The 20,625-nt window shown below is 57.2% G+C and overlaps 1 protein-coding gene across 1 annotated transcript in view; it reads left to right on the top strand.

Annotated features, from left to right (window-relative positions):
• LOC128828946 (unconventional myosin-Vb-like) overlaps positions 1–20,625 on the top strand; it is a 56,826-nt gene that overhangs the window by 8,515 nt on the left and 27,686 nt on the right. Inside the window, exons 4-16 of the mRNA XM_054013989.1 lie at positions 2,281–2,424; positions 4,428–4,509; positions 5,538–5,645; positions 6,672–6,784; positions 7,064–7,329; positions 8,321–8,402; positions 10,210–10,350; positions 11,800–11,925; positions 16,894–16,977; positions 18,551–18,703; positions 19,510–19,607; positions 20,063–20,149; positions 20,258–20,369. Coding sequence (XP_053869964.1) covers positions 2,281–2,424; positions 4,428–4,509; positions 5,538–5,645; positions 6,672–6,784; positions 7,064–7,329; positions 8,321–8,402; positions 10,210–10,350; positions 11,800–11,925; positions 16,894–16,977; positions 18,551–18,703; positions 19,510–19,607; positions 20,063–20,149; positions 20,258–20,369 — 1,596 coding nt within the window. The remainder of the gene's footprint in view (positions 1–2,280; positions 2,425–4,427; positions 4,510–5,537; positions 5,646–6,671; positions 6,785–7,063; positions 7,330–8,320; positions 8,403–10,209; positions 10,351–11,799; positions 11,926–16,893; positions 16,978–18,550; positions 18,704–19,509; positions 19,608–20,062; positions 20,150–20,257; positions 20,370–20,625) is intronic.

The raw sequence follows: 20,625 nt of genomic DNA, 5'->3' as shown, positions 1-20,625 counted from the left end.
GGAGTCCAGCCCGGGACTTCCCTGCAGCCCTCCCAGCCGCTCGCTCTGCTAATCCCGGACATTGTGAGTACTTTACAAATTCCCCCCGGACGCTATTTTTAGCACACAAAAGGAGGACATGTCCGGGTAAATCCGGACGAATGGTAACCCTACCGGACATGTCCTCCTTTTCGCGCTAAAAATAGCGTCCGGGGGGAATTTGTAAAGCACTCACAATGTCCGGGATTTCCCCCTCCCCTGGCACAGCAGAGCGAGCGGCTGGGAGGGCTGCAGAAAAATCCCGGGCTGGACTCCTGAGCAGCTGTAGAGGAGCCAGAGCCGCCCTGCATTCTGAGTTGGCCTCTCCTGCAACCCGGTCCGGCAGCACTGTGCAGGGCCAGGGACCGGGTTTTGTTGTGCAGGGCCAGGGACCGGGTTTTGTTGTGCTGGGGAGCTCAGCCACGTGTCCGGCTCGCACAGAGCCCAACACCCTGTTCTGAGCAGCAGGGTAAGGGGGGCAGGAGAAGGGGCAGGGAGGTTCTGGAGGGGGCAGTCAAGAAACGGGGGGGGGGCTTTTGGGGGGGGTGGAGAAAGTTTTGGGCAGTCAGGGTACAGGTAGGGGGTAGGGTCCTGGGGGGCAGTTGGGGGGGGTCTTAGGAGGACAAGGAACAGGGAGGCTTAGGGGTGGGGTTCTGGAGGGCAGTTAGGAGCAGGGGTCCCAGGAGGGGGCAGTCAGGGGACAAGGAGCAGGGGGGTGGGGAGCTGGGAGTTCTGGGGGGGGCTGTCAGGGGGCAGGAGTGGGGAGAGGGATCGGAGCAGTCAGGGGACAGGGAGCAGAGAGGTTTAGATGGGTTGCGAGTTCTGGGGGGGGCTGTCAGGGGGCAGTAGTGGGGAGAGGGATCGGAGCAGTCAGGGGACAGGGAGCAGAGGGGTTTAGATGGGTCGGGAGTTCTGGGGGGGGCTGTCAGGGGGCAGGGGTGGGGAGAGGGATCGGAGCAGTCAGGGGACAGGGAGCAGAGGGGTTTAGATGGGTCGGGAGTTCTGGGGGGGGCTGTCAGGGGGCAGGGGTGGGGAGAGGGATCGGATCAGTCAGGGGACAGGGAGCAGAGAGGTTTAGATGGGTTGCGAGTTCTGGGGGGGGCTGTCGGGGGCAGGAGTGGGGAGAGGGATCGGAGCAGTCAGGGGACAGGGAGCAGAGAGGTTTAGATGGGTTGGGAGTTCTGGGGGGGGCTGTCAGGGGGTGGGGAGTGGTTGGATGGGGCGTGGGAGTCCCAGGGGTCTGTCTGGGGGTGGGGGTGTGGATAAGGGTTGGGGCAGTCAGGGGACAAGAGGCAGGGAGGCTTAGATAGGGAGTGGAGTCCTGGGGGGCAGTTAGGGGCAGGGGTCCCAGGAGGGGGCAGTCAGGGGACAAGGAACGGGGGGAGGGTTGGGGGTTCTGGGGGGGGCGGGAAGTGGGAGGGGCAGGGGCGGGGCTAGGGCGGGGCTCCTCCCGTCCTCTTTTTTGCTTGCTGAAATATGGTAACCCTACTGGAACTGGCCCTGTCCTGAGGGCACCAGGCCCTAGAACCGCGGTTCCTGAAGGCGACCCACCAATGGCGTTTTCTCTTTGCAATTGCACGTGTTGGAGAGTGAGTCTGTCCTGCAGCTCTGGGCCCGGCTCAGTAAGGGTTGCAGTATTGCATCAGGTTCGGCCCAGCTGCCCCTTGTCATAACAGCTTGGGTGGCTGGGCTGTAAGAGTGATGCTGTGATCCGGTCTGCCAGGAACAGGGAGCTGAGTCCAGGTCAGTGGGACAGGAGCTGCCACTGTGACACCCCTCCCCCGCCCCCCCTGCACTGGGTCTGTGACCCATCTAGAACCTTCCCATGACCACGGGAGGGTCAGGACCCACCGTTTGGGGAGCGCAGCCTAAGGCATGCCCCACGCCAGCGTTCTCACTGCGAACACCGCTAGGAAGGGTGAGCGCTCAGGGCTTGCAGACGGATCAGCCCTGTACCTGCCACTTGTGCATGGTCCCAGGTGTGCCCAGCATGGGTGGAGGCAGCGGGGTGTGCAGAAGGGAAGGGAATGGTGCATAAACCCAGTCGGCAATGTGGCCTAGTGGACAGGGCACTGGACTAAAACTCAGGAGACTTACGCTGTGTTCCCAGCTCTGCTGGGTGACCCCAGGGGAGTCCCACACCCGCCCGCCTCAGTTTCCCCACCTGTAAAATGGGTGCAAGGATGCTCTTGGCTAGGTGCTTGACGCTTTTCACCCTAGATCTCCGTGTAAGGGCTAAGCACCATTTCCCTTCCCCATCAGGCTTTTGGAAATGCCAAGACCACCAGGAATGACAACAGCAGCCGCTTTGGGAAATATGTGGAAATCTGCTTCAGCCACGAGTATCGCATTGTCGGGGCCGCCATGAAAACCTACCTGCTGGAGAAATCCCGCCTCACCTTCCAGGTGGGCCCTGTTCGGGGCAGGGGGTGTAGAACGCCGGCTGGGTAGGGCACTGCGGCCCAGGGTGTCGATGAGCAGGCAACTGGGTCCGGGTAAGCAAAGCCCCTTTATAGACGGCGTGTGGGTGGCTGGCGCTGCCTCTCGCTCGCTGGACTCTCCTGTTGCCTGGGCTGGGTCTGCAGCCTCGGCCAGGCTCTGGCTGTCCGCATGATGAGGAACTGGATTCTGGGAAGAGCCTGAGAGAGGGGTGTGTGTGTGTGAACTCCACCCCCAACTCAGAGGGCCTTGAGGGGGAAGTAAATCTCCCCTTGGCGCCCACTAGCTAGCAGGGGGAGCCAGGGCTGTCCCTATGCCGATATTGGGGAGTTCCTTCAATGCAAGCTCCAAATACTACCAAAGTCCTTAGCCTCTGTGTGCGGTGGGCAGTGCTCCCAGCGTGCAGCTGGGGTCGGGGGCACCATGACCTGCCCAGGGCTGGGGGGGGTGCATGGATGGCAGGTGGTGATGAAGCCGCATGACGTGCTCTGACTATTGGACTCTTTTCCCCCCCCCCCCCCCCCCCCCGGCCCCAGGGCCCTTGCTCGCTCATATAAGATTGAGCTGGGACCCCTGTTGCTGACTGAGATGCAAGGCTCCATGGGAGTCTTAATCTATCGTCTCAATATCCTCCCCCGCCCCGCCCCCCCCCGACATGCCTGATCTGCGCAGCCACAGCTTGACGAGAGCTTCAGGAAACTTCCTGAACAAAAACGTGAGTTAAAAGGGCCTTTTTGACAACAGGAAACAGAAGACCTTGCGATTTCCTCCCCCTCTCTCTCGCCCCTGCACACAACACAACAAAGGACATGGAGAGTCTTTTAGTTTTTCATTGTGATGCTTTAACGCTTGTGAAAAGGAAGATTGGGGGGGTGGGAGGGGAGAGAACCAAACAGCCCCCCAGGATCACTGATTTGTTTCCTGTGGTAAAGCTGGAACAAGGGAAGGCCTGAAATAACTTTTCCATGAGAATTTACTGAAGTTTAAGACCCCCATCAATCAAAGCCTGCCAACCAAAAGACCCTGGATGTGAGTGGTTTTCACAACCAGTTCGTCCAGAGTTTGTGTGAGTGAGTTAAACACACCAACGAATGCCCTCCTCAGCAAACTTCCCGCTGGTGGCAAAGCCCGTGGGAGTGGCTGAGCCTGGCTGGCTTACTGAAGGTTCAAATCCAGGCTCCGTCAGACAATCATGGGGAAGGAAGTTCCACAGACCCTTCGCTTACACTAAGGAGCTCCGCTGGCCGAACGAGGCAGGTGTCTAAGCTAGAAGGCTCCCATCTTGGGTCAAAATTGCTACCTTAACCGCCTCCCAGTGAGCAAATCGGTAAAAGCAAGACCTGGAGGTCTTTTATCAGGAGGGCTGGCTGACCTTTTTCAAGCAGGAAATATTTTTGTCTGGGGGAAAAGTGCCCTTTTTCTACTGAACTTTTCACTTTGCAAATGAGCCTCTTTAAAATGCCGCTTTCCATTTTTAAAAGGGGAAATCCACCATATTGCTAAAAAACTAATTAAAATGCCTATTCCAGAAATTCCACTGGGGGGAAGCTGGAGAAATGCTTCCCTGTTGCGTTCTATGTTTCCCCCTCCTGGCTGGAGCAGGGGGCAGATGGCTGAGATGCCCCGAGATCCAGGCAGCCCTGAAAGATGTGCATATGTAGCCAGGCTGCAGTGCTCTTCCACAAGCTCCTGCTTGGGTGGGAGGGAGTCTGAAATCAGACCCTTCAATTCCAAAAGCAGGAGGTTCTTCCTCTTGAGCTCAGGGGGAGACTCCCTTAGCTGGTAGCTATAGTAGGCACTTATTCTCTTATGTGAACCAGCCACTAAGCGTGGGGTTTGTTACTGTGGAGGAGGGGATAGTGGTAACTGATGTGGCCTGTGCGTTCCTTTAGCCAGAGGGATGAGGTAGCAAGAGGTGGAGGGATCTAGGAAAATCTGGACCAAACCAGCTGTTCTGCTTGTCTCTGCAGGCGAAAGCCGAGAGGAACTACCACATCTTCTACCAGCTGTGCGCCTCGGCCGCGCTGCCGGAGTTCCAAGGCTTGGGCCTCGGTAAGCGCCACGGGCAGAGAATCAGTGCTTCCCCAGGCAGCCAGCGTGCCGGCAAGAGCCCAGCCAACTGTCCCCAGGCAGCGGCTCTCTGGGTGGTGCAGAGTTGGGAAGCTGCAAGGCTGGGGTGGGCTCTATACAGGACATCTCAAACCAGGGCTGTAGAGATGGATGGGAGAACCTAGAGGATAGGTGAGGTTACCAGGGTGGCTCTGGGGCTAAAGGACCTGTCCCCTTGTTGTTGACCTGTTCTGCAGCATGAGAACCAGGGGCTGGTTGGACAGTATTCATGGCAGGCAAACTGAAAAGGTAAATGCAGTGTATGGGGAAGAAACATGGCACGTGGCTTGGGTTCACAGGGACAAGCAAAGCTCCTCGAACAATTATTCCAGGGAGAATTTGCCTGTTTGAAATCAAAGCTTTCTGCGGAGGGGGTTCGATTGGGACAAAGTTCCTCAGGTTTCAATCCTATCTGCCTTCCTGACAACTCGTCAGCCTGGCTTCTTGGCAGGCTGCTGGGGCCTACAGGACTTCCAGGGTCTCCGGTTCTAGGAATTAGACTGACGCAGGTCTGGGGACTCCTGGGTAGCAGCTCCAGGGTTGTGGGAACCCCTGGAGCCTGACTCCCCTTCAGCCCACCAGACCATCTTATTTTGAAATCATCAGTGTGGTGGGTTATTTGGGGGCGGGGGGGGGAGAGGGGCGGGGATGACGCATGTTTCTTTTTGCAAAGAAGTGTGTGACTGTGACTGTGTGTGTTTCTCTCGGTTCTTGCCTGGCACCCAGAATGTGGCTGCTTCACATACAACTTTCTGGGACGCTGTCTGGCTGTGCTCCACCAGGGAAGGGATGGGGATGCGTGTCTGGGCTGGGAGCAGGGCCGTAGCTACCCCAGTAGCTGAGGGAAGCTGTGGGAGGAGAGACGGAGGCAGTGGGGCTTGCGGGCAGCTGTTCTGCTGATCTTGCTTGGTCCCAGTGGACGGGAACTAACTGGGAGCTGGTGTCTGTATGGTCCATCTCTAACCCTGCAGGTGGGGCCGAATCCTTCCATTACACCAACCAGGGGCAGTGCACGCACCTTGAGGCGACTGACGATGCTGCTGACCTGGAGAGCACACGCAACGCCTTCTCGCTATTGGGTAGCTGGTCTGGTACCCCCTCTGGCTGGGAGTGGGGAGATGGGCTTTGCCACTCGGGGGGGTTGGGGTTACAGCTGGCTTGAATGCAGAGCTGCAGCCCCCACTGGCTTTGCATCATCCCTGCGAAGAGCATGGGAGTCCCCATATCACATCCGATCAGACTCGGTCAGCCTGATGTTTGAGGAAGGTGCAAGGAACCCCCTAGTGGATGGTTAAGGGATAACCCATCCATGGTTCTGAGCCCTGGCAGGCTGCACGCCCCCCCCCCCCCATCCCCCCAGTTCCCTGCTGGGAGCTAGAGGGAAATCCGCTTGGGGCTTCTCAGGGGCGGGGGAAGCTGTAAAACTGGCTCCCGGCAGGGGTGAGGGCTGCTGGGGCTCCTTACCCAGCCCTCCAGGGGAGAGGGGACAGCTGGGCAGGGGCCGTGACCTTTACAAGACAGCCAGAAGCCGATGTCAGGGACGCAGTGTCTACACAGATACTACACCGACACAAGCCTTATGCCTGGAGGCGGGGTTGTTCTGTCGGTGTTGTAGGGCACTTACGCTGGCGGGAGGAAGGCTGTAGCTGCTGACATAATTAGGTGGACATAAGTTACCTTATGTCCACCTAACTGTGTAGTGTAGCCCAGCCCCTAGTCTTCCTCTGAACTCCACCCCCATTTCCTAGCCCCGGTAACATGCCCCAGAGCACGTTATGGGCAAGCAGCAGTGATGGCAGGCTGGGGGATGCTGCCCTCTTACCATGGCCACCAGGACAGGGGGTGACTATGGCATGGGAGGGCACATGTGCCACGGGGCACTAGGAACAGCCGTGTAGGAGCAGCTGCCCAGTTAGATTTGCAGAGATGTGCAGAGCCCTGTGCTCCTTGCACCCAACCTGCCCCCACCTCACAGCTGACGGGAGCGGCTGGAACTTGCTCCTTGTCTGAGCTGAAGCTGTCCTGGGGAGAGCGGCTAGTGCCCCTCTCCATGGGGCTGCCCAGTTCCTGGCCTGGTGCGGTACCATGTGCTGTGTGCTCTGCAGGGGTTCATGAGTCAAGTCAGCTGGAACTCTTCAGCATCCTGGCCTCTATCCTGCACCTGGGCAACATCCGGCTCCGAGCGAAGGACCGGCACGGGGAGAGCTGCTTCACTGAGGTAAGGGGGAGCTGGCTCCCTGCAGCACTCCCCTCTCCAGCAGCCCTGGGGGTAGTGGCGTGCTGGACTGCTGACTGACCAGGGTGGCCCTTGCCTCAGCCAAGCTAGAGGGGAGAGGCCAGGCTGCTGAGAAGCAGGTGTGTAGGCCTGGGGCTGTTGGCTCCAAATGGGGTGCTCTGCCGAGCCCCTGGAGGCTCTCCCAGTACTAGCTGGGGGTCCTGGGGAGCGCTCCCTTCCTCACAGCAACACCGCTGATGCGAGGGTGCTGTCTCCATGCAGCCAGACGACGAAGCCCTGGGCCTGTTCTGCACACTGCTGGGTGTGGAGACGTCCCAGGTGTCGCGCTGGCTCTGCTACCGCAAGCTGGTCACGGCCAGCGAGACCTACGTGAAGCCCATGTCCAGGCAGCAGGCCCTGAACTCCCGCGATGCCCTGGCCAAGCACATCTACGGGCAGCTCTTCAAGTGGATCGTGAGCAGGATCAACAAGGCCCTGCGGGCGTCCTGCAGACAGCAGGCCTCCATTGGCATCCTGGACATCTACGGGTAAGGACCGGGCCTGCGTGGAGTCAAGCCTTCCTCGCTTGAGGCCCCCCAGGGACGCTGGACCAGCCTCGGCTCACCCCCATGTGAAGGAGGGGTCTGTGCCTGCTCAGGGGAATGACTCTACATGGGGGGTCCTTCCTGGCGAAACCTTTCCGTACTAGCGAGCCTGCCAGGTGGCAGGTGCCCCGCGTTAGTCAGGTGATGTGGCCTCAGAGCATGGACCACCTGGGTGAGCCTTTCTCAACACACCTGACCAGTTCCCTGGACAATCTCCTCCAGGGTCTTCTGAGATGGCAGGTCCTAGCTCTCCTGGTCCCCTCTGTTCTTTTCTTCCCCACGGTGGGGCGCAGGTGCCTACCTGGCAGACTGTCTGGGAAATCCAGCTCCATGTGGCCAAGACAAGGGTGTGTGGCTGGGCCAAGCTAGAGCACGGCTTTGGTTGTCTGTGTTCGTTGGGCTTGGCCAGCTGTGGGCCGTAGCCGTGTCCTTTTTCCCCCTCCCCATCTCCTGCTCTTGCTGGTGCACTTGGGGAGTGCTCCCTGGCCATCCCTGCTGGGCTCCTGCCTCGGGGCTGTCGTACGCCCCTCTCTTTGGAAGACCCGAGGGTTCAGGGCAACTTGGGGCCTTGCTGAAGCTTATGGGCTGGAGAGGAGTGTTAGGCCCAGGGATCTTCTCTGCTCCAGCACTGAACCCAGCTGGACTTGTTTCCCCCACTAATTCGGGGGGGAGGGATAGCTTAGTGGTTTGAGCACTGGCCTGCTAAACCCAGGGCTGTGAGTTCAATCCTTGAGGGGGCCGTTTAGGGAACTGGGGTAAAAACCTGTCTGAGCTTTGAGCAGGGGGTTGGACTAGATACCTCCTGAGGTCCCTTCCAACCCTGATAGTCTGATTCTCTGATAATTCTCCTTGTTGAAAAGCACAGACCCTTGGAGAGGCCCTGTCACCCCCCTCGCCTTCCTCCTAGTCACCCCCAGCCCCATCTCTCCTTCAGGTTCGAGACGTTCACAGTCAACAGCTTCGAGCAGTTCTGCATCAACTACGCCAACGAGAAGCTGCAGCAGCACTTCAACCTGGTCAGTGCTGCCCTCCCAGCTGTCGCCAGCAGCCCCCTTTCCTGCTGGGCTCCCGTACCCTTGTGGGGAGTCTGGAGCTGGCAGGCTGTCTGTACAGCACCTAGCGCAGCAGGGCCCGGGTTCACGACTGGGGCTCCTGGGTGCTACGGTAAAACAAACTAACTGAATTACCCGGGGATGTCACTGGGTACCTGAACATCTGTTCTCCCCTCTTGTTCCAAGCCCGGTGCCCTCCGGCTGCTCTCAGAAGAGCAGCAGGTAGTAATTGCCAACACCCCCCTTCACCACCAGGCCCTGGGGGGCTGGCTGGGGAAGCCTTGAAAGGCCCCTAAATGGCTCTTAAGAGCTGACAGTTTCTTGCTAGCTCAACCGAGTGACACCTGCGTATTGAATTCCAGGCCTGGCGCCGTAGTGCTGAGGCCAGTTAAGCCGTGTCTGTAACCGGGCTCTGGTCCCTGGGACTAGCCCAACGGCAGCTGTTAAAGCCTTCAGCAGAGAACAGTCAGACGGTGGGGCCAGAGTTGTTCCAACCCCCCCCCCCCCCCCCCAACCCCCTAATGTCTGGAGCTGGCTGGGAAACCTCTTTGGTCTCAATTTTCCTACAAAAATGCTTTCTCCCCCCTCCTTCCCCCTCCAAAAAATGCTTTTTACCTAAAGGGTCCGTTTTGACACCATTTCGGTCAGTGTCCCCATTGGACGTTTTAGGAACAGGCTCGTTTTTTCTTGCAACAAAACTCCGTTTATACAAAAACTTTAATAATTAAAAAAAGCGAATAGTCAAAATTGGAACACCTTGATAAAATCCAAATCCCCTTTTTTAGCATTTCATTGTGTTGAAAACTTTTTAAAATCTTCATTCCACTTCTGAACAGGGAGTTTGAAAATCAGGGGAACTTCCTGCGAAACAGGCTCCGTCCCCAGCTGGCTCAGCTAATGATACAGCACTGCTAAGAGTTGCCAAGCCACTAAATAGCGTGCTGCCAAAAAGTGAACTCTGACCTTGTCCCCGTCCAACGTGCCCTTGGCTCACCAGGCCCCTGCTTGCTTGGGGGGCAGATGGGAGCCGAGGTTCCACATCCTTTCACAGGCTCCCACCTGCCCACAAAATCCCATTCGTGGGGGTGAATTGCCACGTTCGCCCCAGGGCTGGGGGTTCAGCAGATGTCACTACTGCTGCGGCTCGGGCAGCTGGGGTGTTTGCTCATCTGGTCTCTGGAGGTCGGTCTCTGGGCTGTGTGCTGGTTAGCCCAGAAGACTGGAAATGTCAAAGGAGCCCAGGGGAATTGGGCACATTGTGGCAGGGATGTTCAGGGGATTCCATTCAGGGGTCTCAGCTCAGCCCTCACTCTGCAGGGGGGGCTCTGTCCAGAGAAAATGGGGCAGGGTCCTGCTAGGAAGGTAGGGACCCACCCTCACACAGAGTGCTGTTGTGGTGACTCAACACCTGAGTGGCTCTTACGGCAGTTCCCCAAATCCCAGTCCTGGCCTGGCAGGGCCATGTAGAGCCGCTGGAGTCAGCTAGGGCCCGATTGTCCCCTCCCTGCAGCTCATGGTCACTTACAGTCTGGGCAGCATGGCCAGAAGTGCCCTTGTGTCTGCATCTCCAGGCGGGGGCACTGACCGAGCATCTTCCCAGGCAGAAGGGCTGGCCCGCTGGCATGGCACAGTCAGGCAACAGTGCGGGCCCACTGAAATCTAGACTGAACTCTGGCTATCCTCTCCCCGTGCCCCCCCCCCCCCCCCCCCAGTCCTGTGCGGGGGCAGGAGGGGCGAGAGCTCTGATCCCATTCCCATCTCTCCCCTGTAGCACGTCTTTAAGCTGGAGCAGGAGGAATACATGAAGGAGGAGATCCCCTGGACCTTCATCGACTTCTACGACAACCAGCCTTGCATTGACCTCATCGAGGCCAAGCTGGGCATTCTGGACCTCCTGAATGAGGAGTGCAAGGTGAGCGTCCGTCCTGCCTCGCCGGGGGGCCAGCAGTGCATCTGGGGCCGATGCCGGCTTTGGGGGGGGCGGGAGGGTCGCGCACGCTCCTTCCAGCCTGGGTAACGGGACAGTCTCTGGTCCTAGGCCTGAACCAACCTGTCCTCAAACGAACACCCTGTGGGGAACAGCCGACAGCTTCCCAATCCTGGTGCCTTGCTCTCCCCCTCCCCTCTTGTGAAGCGTGTGGAAGCTTTGCCCCGGGGGGGGGCATTGAGGAGCCTTGACGCTACATTGCCCGTTCAAATGCAGCCCAGGCTGATGGTGGCAGAAAACTGTTGCCGTGGGATTGGGTCTCAGGCCCATCCTGTGTACAGGTGCCTGCTGCTCGCCCCACTGGGTGTGGTGCTACCTGGTGGCCTGGCAGACCTTGGGCTGGCCCTTGGTTTGACATGCGGCGAGATGGGGAAAGGCAGTTCATGCAGTACCTGCTCCTCACAGCTCTGCACATGGCACCTTGACCAATCCACAAACCGTGTCAACTTCCAGCCAACCGTCCGGCTGCAAAAAAACTAAGTGCCTCCAAGAGGCACTCCTGGTCTTGGGGCAGCGCTCCACTGGGCATGGGACCAAAGGAGCTCGGCTGGCTTGTGCTGCATCAGAAATACCAGCAGAAGCACATGGGTAGAGGGGGAGGCTAGGAGTTGGCTGCCTGCCTGGCTTTCACAAGGGCATTGCAAATGGTGGGGAGTATCCAGCATAACTGGCCATGTCCTGCTCCCAGCTGGTCCCTCTCCTGGCAGGCAGTTAGCTGGGAAGAGCTTCTAAACTGGAGGGGGTTCGGAGAAGAGCCAGGAGACTGATCAAAGGAAAATCTGCCTGATGGCGACAGCTACAAGGATCTCAGTTGAGTTAGTTTAACCAAGAGAAAGTTCAGGGGTGACTTGACTGCTGTCTGAATCTGTGTGGGGAACAAATAGTTCCTAACGGGCTCTGCATTCCAGCAGGGGAAGGTCGAACATAATCCAATGGCTGGAAATTGAAGCGAGACAAAATGCCCTTTCAGAGTGGAGCCAGGCATACATTTTTGATAGCCAGAGTAACCATTGGAACCATTTGCCAACATCCGTGATGGAGAATCCACCACGAGCCTTGGTAAATTGTTCCAGTAGTTAGTCTGGCTGTCAAAAATGTATGCCCTTTCTCGCAGTGGATTCTCCGGTGGTGGTGGTGATGATGATGATGGAATGAAGATGGATGGTGTTTCTGGGATGGGCTCTAGGAATGACTTTGGGGGTAGCTCTCTGGCCTGTCTCGTACAGGAGGACAGCCCAGATTGCAATGGTCCCATCTGGCCTTGGAATCAAGTAATCTAAATACCCAGCTGCAGATGGCTGCCCTACGTGGAGGCGATGGAGGCGTCCTGTTCCCCAGGCCTCCTGCTGTCTGACTCGCCTTCTCTGTCTCCAGATGCCCAAGGGCAGCAACGCGAGCTGGGCTCAGAAGCTCTACGACAGGCACCTTCACCACAGCCCCCACTTCCAGAAGCCCAAGATGTCCACAGATGCCTTCATTGTCCACCATTTCGCGGGCAAGGTAAGAGGGCCCGGGGGGTGGAGGGAAGGTCCCAGGGCACTGGAGTGCAGGAGAGGCTATGACACTTGCCCAAGGTCAGGGTCTGTCTGAGCTGGGGTGAGGATGGAGCTGGCTGGCAAGTCTGTCTTGGAGAAATCTGAACACTGAAGTTTTCTCTCCCAAACTAATGCTGTCGGATAACCGCACTGCGCTCCTTGTGGTGCTGGTTGGGAGAAGCGGGACACTCCCAAAGCAGGAGGGAACCCAGCAGACCCAGGACCGTGGCAGCATGAGCGTTGCAGCTGAATGTCACGGCAGTGCCGGCCCACTCCTGTCCGCACTCCACTGGGGCAGGGTGCCCGGGAGGCTGGCTGCAGGGGAAAGCCGCCTCCCTGTGCGCCAGGGCCCAGTGGGTCTGCAGCTGGCCCCTCCCACTCGCTCCAGGGCTGAGTGGGCTCCTCGCGTGGTGATGGGACTGAAAACAAAGCCGGCTCTGTTAGAGCCAGCCTGTGACTGGAGTCTGAACTCTGGCTGGGATATGCTGGAGGGGTCGTGTGCCTCCCTCAGCCCTAAATACACAGCTCTAGCCATGTACTGGCCCCTTAAAACAGGCTCCCTGTTCTGCACTGTGCATCCTGGGACTTGTAGTTCCTAGAGATCAGGTGACTTGTAGGCTTGGAGCAAGGCCTGCTGGGAGAAGAAACCAGATATAAGGCACAGCATTTCTGCAGAGAGGGGGAACTGCTGGTGAATGACTAGGCCTGGCCTAGAGAATCCAGTGTCTAGATGGTCTCTACACCTGTGTTGGGTGTGGCTGCAAGTGGCACTGCCTAAATGCCATGCGACACCCCCACCCTAGCTGGCACCCACTGGAATCACCCACAGCTGCTGATCTGCGGGAGCTTCCAGCCCCTCTGGGTTTGTTAGAGCATCCGGGGCAGGCTGGTGAGCTTTGAGCCTCAGACTCCCAGGGGCTGTTGGGACTCAGCAGTCTGTGCTGGGGCGTTCGGCTCTAGTCCCTTCGGAGGGGGCTCTGTGGGCAGGGGCTGGACTAGACCTCTCCTGAGACCCCTTCCAGCCTGACACTTCTATGGTTCCATGTCTGTGGCCTGGTGTCACAGACTCACAGATCGTGCCCACTCTTGGCCCCGTGCGGTCCATGGGGGAGTGCCCCTTTCAGTAAGACAGCCCTTCGTGGGGGTCAGGCCCCACCACTTCCTGGAGCTGCACCTCTCGGAGCCTTAGCACATCTGTCTCTTGCCGTGGGCCCCCTCAGGGAGTCCCCTCGCTCTCCACCCCCCCCCCCCGAAGGGGATGATGCGACCCTGTTCTCTAGCCCGGAGTGACTCTCAGCCAGCATAAAACAGGAGGGTTTATTGAGCGACTGAACACAGCACAGGAAACTCTCAGGTCCTCAGGCCTGGCCTCCCTCAGCCCAGCACATCCCAGTCCCCCCTGCATTCCAGTGGGCTCTGCCTGCCCCCTCTCTCCAGCCCAGAGCCCCCCTGCTTCCCAGCTGGGCATCTGAGATCACCAGCCCCAAGCCCCGCCTCTGTCCATTGTTTTTCTCTCCACGTAAACAGGGTTGCCTGGGCCTCCTCTCCTCTCTTCTGTCCTCTGGCTGGAACCGGCTGGTCCGGTCACCGGGGTCCTCTCTACAGCCCATTGTCCTCCCACTGGCCAGAACCAGCTGTTAGGGAACGAGAGCTAAGGAAACATTGTTCTAAGTCAGCCATAAAAATGTTGGCATACTGTGGGGCCATGCGGGTACCCATAGCAGTGCCGCTGACTTGAAGGTATATATTGTCCCCAAATGTGAAATAGTTGTGGGTGAGGACAAAGTCACAAAGTTCAGCCACCAGGTTAGCTGTGACATTATCGGGGATACTGTTCCTGATAGCTTGTAGTCCATCTTTGTGTGGAATATTGGTGTAGGGGGCTTCTACATCCATAGTGGCTAGGATGGTGTTTTCTGGAAGATCACCGATGGATTGTAGTTTCCTCAGGAAGTCAGTGGTGTCTCGAAGATAGCTGGGAGTGCTGGTAGCGTAGGGTCTGAGGAGAGAGTCCACATAACCAGACAAGCCTGATGTTAGGGTGCCAATGCCTGAGATGATGGGGCGTCCAGGATTTCCAGGTTTTTGGATCTTGGGTAGCAAATAGAATACCCCGGGTCGGGGTTCTAGGCATGTGTCTGTACAGATTTGTTCCTGTGCTTTGTCAGGGAGTTTTTTTTTTTTTTTTTTTTTTAGCAGATGGTGTAGTTTCTTTAGGTAATCCTCAGTGGGATCAGAGGATAAAGGCCTATAGAAAGTGGAGTTAGAGAGCTGTCTAGCAGCCTCTTGGTCATATTCCAATTTATTCATGATGACGACAGCACCTCCTTTGTCAGCCTTTTTGATTATGTCAGGGTTGTTTCTGAGGCTGTAGATGGCGTTGTGTTCAGCATGGCTGAGGTTATAGGGCAAGTGATGTTGCTTTTCCACAATTTCAGCCTTTACACGTTGATGGAAGCAATCTATGTAGAAATCCAGTCTGTTTCGACCGTCCGGAGGAGTCCACGCAGAATCCTTTTTGTAGTGCTGGTAGGGGGGATTCTGTGGGTTAGTATGCTGTTCAGAGGTATGTTGGAAATATTCTTTGAGTCGGAGACATCGAAAGTAGGATTCTAGGTCACCGCAGAACTGTATCATGTTCGTGGGTCTGGAGGGACAAAAGGAGAGGCCCCGAGATAGGACAGACTCTTCTGCTGGGCTAAGAGTATAGCTGGAAAGATTAACAATATTGCTGGGTGGCTTAAGGGAACTACTGTTGTGGCTCCGTGTGGCATGTAGCAGTTTAGATAGTTCATCAACTTCATGAAAAAACTCGTACAGATACAGACAGATGACATCTTCCTTTCCAAATGCAAGCCGATGGACATCATACCAAAAGGACTAAAGGTAAAAAATCCATTACAATCTACATATCACACAGACTATGTTGAGAGACTGTCACACACTCTCAAAGAAACTGCGAAACCACCTGATCAGCATCCTGTACAGCAAACAGGGAAAGATTAAGGATGAGCTCTCAGAACTGGATACTCTCATAAAAAACCAACCTTCCACACAAACTTCCTCATGGATAGACTTTACAAAAACTAGACAAGCCATTTACAAGACAAACTTTGCCTCTCTACAAAGGAAAAAGGACACTAAACTATCTAAACTGCTACATGCCACAAGGAGCCACATACCTTCAAGTCAGCGGCACTGCTATGGGTACCCGCATGGCCCCACAATATGCCAACATTTTTATGGCTGACTTAGAACAACGCTTCCTTAGCTCTCGTCCCCTAACGCCCCTACTCTACTTGCGCTACATTGATGACATCATCTGGACTCATGGAAAAGAAGCCCTTGAGGAATTTCACCATGATTTCAATAATTTCCATCCCACCATCAACCTCAGCCTAGATCAATCCATACAAGCGGTCCATTTCCTGGACACTACTGTGCTAATAAGCGATGGTCACATAAATACCACCCTATACCGGAAACCTACTGACCGCTACACTTACCTACATGCCTCCAGCTTCCACCCAGGACACACCACACGATCCATTGTCTACAGCTAAGCTCTAAGATATAACCGCATTTGCTCCAATCCCTCGGATAGAGACAAGCACCTACAAGATCTCTATCAAGCATTCTTAAAACTACAATACCCACCTGCTGAAGTGAAAAAACCGATTGACAGAGCCAGACGAGTACCCAGAAGTCACCTCCTACAAGACAGGCCCACCAAAGAAAATAACAGAACCCCACTAGCTGTCACCTTCAGCCCCCAACTAAAACCTCTCCAGCGCAGCATCTGAGATCTACAACCTATCCTGAAAGATGATCCTTTACTCTCTCAGATCTTGGGAGACAGACCTGTCCTTGCTTACAGACAACCCCCCAACCTAAAGCAAATACTCACCAGCAACCACACATCACTGAACAAAAACACTGACCCAGGAACCTATCCTTGTAACAAAGCCCGATGCCAACTCTGTCCACACATCTATTCAAGTGACATCATCATAGGACCTAATCACATCCGCCATACCATCAGGGGCTCGTTCACCTGCACATCTACCAATGTGATATGCCATCGTGTGCCAGCAATGCCCCTCTGCCATGTACATTGGCCAAACCGGACAGTCTCTACGCAAAAGAATTAATGGACACAAATCTGACATCAGAAAGCATAATACTCAAAAACCAGTGGGAGAACACTTTAACCTGTCTGGTCATTCAGTGACAGACCTGCAGGTGGCTATCTTACAACAGAAAAACTTCAAAAACAGACTCCGAGAGACTGCTGAGCTGGAATTGATATGCAAACTAGACACAATCCACTCAGGATTGAATAGGGACTGGGAATGGCTGAGCCATTACAAACATTGAATCTATCTCCCCTTGTAAGTATTCTCACACTTCTTATCAACCTGTCTGTACTGGGCTAGCTTGATTATCACCTCAAAAGTTTTTTTTCTCTTACTTAATTGGCCTCTCAGAGTTGGTAAGACAACTCCCACCTGTTCATGCTCTCTGTATGTGTGTATATATATCTCCTCAATATATGTTCCACTCTATATGCATCCGAAGAAGTGGGCTGTAGCCCACGAAAGCTTATGCTCTAATAAATTTTAGTCTCTAAGGTGCCACAAGGACTCCTGTTCTTTCTACATTAGGCACAATTTTTCACCACCCCTCCTGTGTAACCTGCAGGCGAACTCCCATCCACCTAGAGCCATTCCCTGTAGGACTGCACTGGTACAAACATGGGCTGGGGCTTCTCAATGGTCCAAGAGTTTTAGGCACTCAGCTCCCCTTAGCTCTTATTCCCCACCCCCAGTACCTCTGCTCTGGAGACCTCTGGGCTCTGAATTGTCCCAGGAGCCCCCGAGCCTGTCATAGCCTGGAGCTGATGAGGCCTCCTGCATGCCCTGGTTACCCACAGGTGGAGTATCAGTGCGGCGGGTTCCTGGAGAAGAACCAAGACACTGTCCATGCAGAGCTGATAGGACTCCTCCGCGCCAGCAAGGTGAGCCCACGGCCCTCCCAGCGCGGGAGGCGCTTGGCAGCAGACTCCGTGGAGGAAGGTGGTAGGCGGGTGTCACCTGAAGTCCATCTGCATCCTGTGCCGGGATGGGGGTTGTCACGTGGGTCAGAAGGGGCAGTGCTGGTGCCTCAGGGAGAAGTGCCCTGGCAAACCTGCACGCCCTCCCCCCCCCCCCCCCCCCCCAGCAAACCTGGAGTGACCGTATCTCAGTACTCAAGATTTGCAAACAAAGGGATCTTGACAACATAACTGACCTGGGGGGCACAGTGTCGTCACTGTGGATGCCAAGGTGGGGACCCACCAGCCTCCTGCCATAAGGGCAAAAGCTGCACCTACCCTGAGCCCTCTCTCCATGGGGAGGGTGGGGTGATGAGACTTGTGGTGCAGAGGCCAGATGCTAGGGGAGCGATCTAGGAAATTAGGACTAATTGGGGTCCTGTCCTATCCATAATGCCCTGAGTTGTCCTGCCCCCTTCTCCGAGCACACGGTGCCGCTGCTGCTGCAAAGGCTTGTTGCAGACTAAGCTGTGGGCAGGTCAGAAAATGAAGACTCGCCTCCACCAGGGGGCGCCAGACCTCTACTTCTCTCTTCTCTCCTCTTCTCCCCCCCCCCCCCCCCCCCCCCCCCCCCCCCCCCCCAAACCATGCTCTGCAAACTGACCTGTAAAACAGCTGTCTGGCTAGAACCCCCCTGGCATAGGAACGGCCTGTGGGAGCCCAACAGGCCAGGCTTCGCCAGCAGAGTGTGAGTGAGTGTGTACGCACACTCTCTGCTGGGGCTCCAGGCCACTGTTGCAATGCAGGATGCTAGACACTAGGAACTGTTAGCCTGGGAAGGGGGGGAGGCCAGCAGACAAAGCAACAGTGACCTTGCTGTTAAGTTAATCGTCTGTCATTTCTCTTCCCCCCCCCCCCCCCGTTGTCATCCCATGGACCCTACAGAAGGTAAGTGGTATCGCGGGGTAGGAGACTCAGGCCGCTCTCCCTCAGTTGCGGCTCACGGGGACCGGTGGGGGAGCCTGCAGGTTGCCAGTTCTGGCTGGACGTTTTCCTGCAGGTTTCATCACGTGACATGGAAGGGGGCAGCCCTAGTGGTGACCCCGGGTGCGTTGCAATGGGGGCCCTTGACCCTGAGTTGTGGATGCTACTTAGCCCTATTGGGAGTGGGGATGAACTGCTCCCTAAGCTGGGGGGGCCATGGGCTGGTTCGTGGCGTGCTCTGGACTGACCCCAGGCTCAGATCCGTGCGGCCTGTGACTGAGCCCTGTGCAGGTCAGACTCTGCCCGATGCCCCAGCTGGTGCAGAGAGCTGCCCGTGAGCGGCACTGGCACAGATGCAGGGAGGGCTGCATCCTGCCGCAGGGCCTGCCGTTCTCATGCAGCTGGCTCTGTGGCTCCCCACAGTGCCACTGCAGCTCTGGGAGCCGGGGCGCTGTGGCCACGGAGCCCCTATTGCAATAGGGCTCGGGGTTGCTGGCTGCCTGCCCCTGCTGGCCAGTAGGTGTCGCTCATGGCCTACTGCTGGCTCTGATCCTTCTACTCTCTCCCCACGCAGTCTGCGCTGCTCGCTGAGCTCTTCCCGGAGGAGGGGGACGGCAGCATCGCCCTACCCTCCCGCAGGTCGCATGGGTCCAGGGTGACCGTCCGCCCCGGCAGGAGGTCTTTGCCAGCTCCTGACAAGGAGCACAGGAAACCCATCTCCACCCAGGTACCCAGCAGGGCTGGTGTGTCCTATGCTTGTTCCGCCTGCTCTCCCCATGGGGGGAGGTTCAGCACCCCCCCATCACTATCCCCTTTAACGCTGCACTGAGCATCCACCCCTGTGCAAACCCCGCCTGGCTTCTCAATGGGCTGAACACCTTCCTCCTCCACTCCAGGAAATCTGACCGGCCTGGCTCTGCCTTAGCAGTGCTGAGCCCCTCCGAATCCTGCTGGCTTCTGGGGACAGCCGGTGCTCAGCACAGCTGGAAATCGGGGGCCTTGGACTCCCAGGGGAGGGATCTCTGCCCCTGTCAGTGAGATGCTCCCAACCCTTTCGCTGGGAGGTGGGGAGAGATGGGCCCAAGCACACAGACATTCCCAGACTCGGCCGCGTGCTGGGGCTGGCCTGAGCTGCAGACCACAGGCTTGGTGGGCTGGGGACTCTAGCTCCAGGCCGCTCGGAGGCTTATCAGCATCCGAAGCACTGAATGGTGCTGCCAGGTGAGGAGGTGGCCTGGAAAGGGGCAGCTGGGTGTCCGGGGGCTGCATTCAGGGGTTCCCTTCTCCCGTGGACCAGCCTTCCCATTAGGACAATGGGTCCTGGTGCTCTCGGCTGCCCACCCAGCATCCGGGCCCTTTGCCTAGGCCCATAAAGGGCAGGGGGAAATGCAGCTCATGGCCCCCAACCCTCCCCAGGGAATCTAGAGGCATCTTCACTCTGCTGAGGACAAGGTCAGAGCCTGCTCCCAAGCCCTGGCTCCCCACTGGGGCATCCACACCCAGACCTAAGCCTGCTCGCTCTGTCCCCTGCAGTTCAAAGCGTCGCTGCACAAGCTCATGGAGACCCTGAGCAGCACCGCGCCCCACTACGTGCGCTGCATCAAACCCAACGACCGCAAGCAGCCCTTCGAGTGAGTGCCTGGCTTTGCAATGGGGCAGGGGCTGGAGAGGGAGAGACTCTAGCTGGATGTGCCAGGGCCAGACTTGCTGTCTGGGGAGCCTGCATCACCAAGGAACTCTTGTGAAACTAGTAGCAATGTGTTCCGTCCCCTGGAGTGGGACCGGCTCTGCAGTAGCAAAACTGGTCACCTCCTTGGTCCAGTGCGGAGTCGGGCGACTTCCCTGTCTGGGTGACTTCCCTTGCTGTCTGGAACGGCCCTGCTGCAGGGCTGTGAGCTGCAGAACCAGCGGCCTCGTTCCCATGGGCGCCTCTGCATGCTGTTTTGATAGTCAGCAAGCAGGTGGCCTGCCCAGGCTTGGGCCGAGAGCGGCGCCAGCCAGGTGTGCTGCATGGGGGATGGCAGATCCGAACCACGAGCTCTAAGGAACCCTCACTCAGAGGGCGCTGACTCGGTCTCTGCTCTAGGTTTGACGCCAAGCGAGCAGTCGAGCAGCTGAGAGCCTGTGGGGTCCTGGAAACCATTCAGATCAGCGCCTCTGGCTATCCATCCAGGTACGGCCAGCCCAGGCGTTTCCTGCCTGCCCTCCTCTCTGCTGGAGCATTTGGGTCCCTGGCGCTCGCTAACGCGCCCCTTTGGGTCTGGCTTCTGTGCCCCCGCAGGTGGACGTACGTGGAGTTCTTCAGCAGGTACAGGGCTCTGATGCGCCCGGAGGAGCTGATGGGCAGTGATGAGAGGCAGACCTGCCGGCTTGTCCTCGAGAGGCTGCTCAAGGTAAGGGTCCTGCAGGTTGCCGTGCCGGGGGAGAGGACCCTGGATGGGGCAGCAGGGGATCAAATTCTAGGCCCTCGCTGCTACTGCACCCAGCCTCTCCTGCCACCCCACCTGCTCCTCCGTGCCCCGCGGGAAGGTGTCTGCTGGTGCACCCGGCCGTGTGGCCTTGATAGGCCCTTCCCTCCTAGCCGTGAAGTCACTATGGCAGGAAACAGGTGGTTCAAGTCCATCTGGATTGTGCCATAGCCTCAGGCTG

The sequence above is a fragment of the Malaclemys terrapin genome, chromosome 24 (genome assembly GCF_027887155.1).
Source record: "Malaclemys terrapin pileata isolate rMalTer1 chromosome 24, rMalTer1.hap1, whole genome shotgun sequence".
NCBI classification, from domain to species: Eukaryota; Metazoa; Chordata; order Testudines; family Emydidae; genus Malaclemys; species Malaclemys terrapin.
This window is presented reverse-complemented; position numbering and strand designations above follow the sequence as displayed.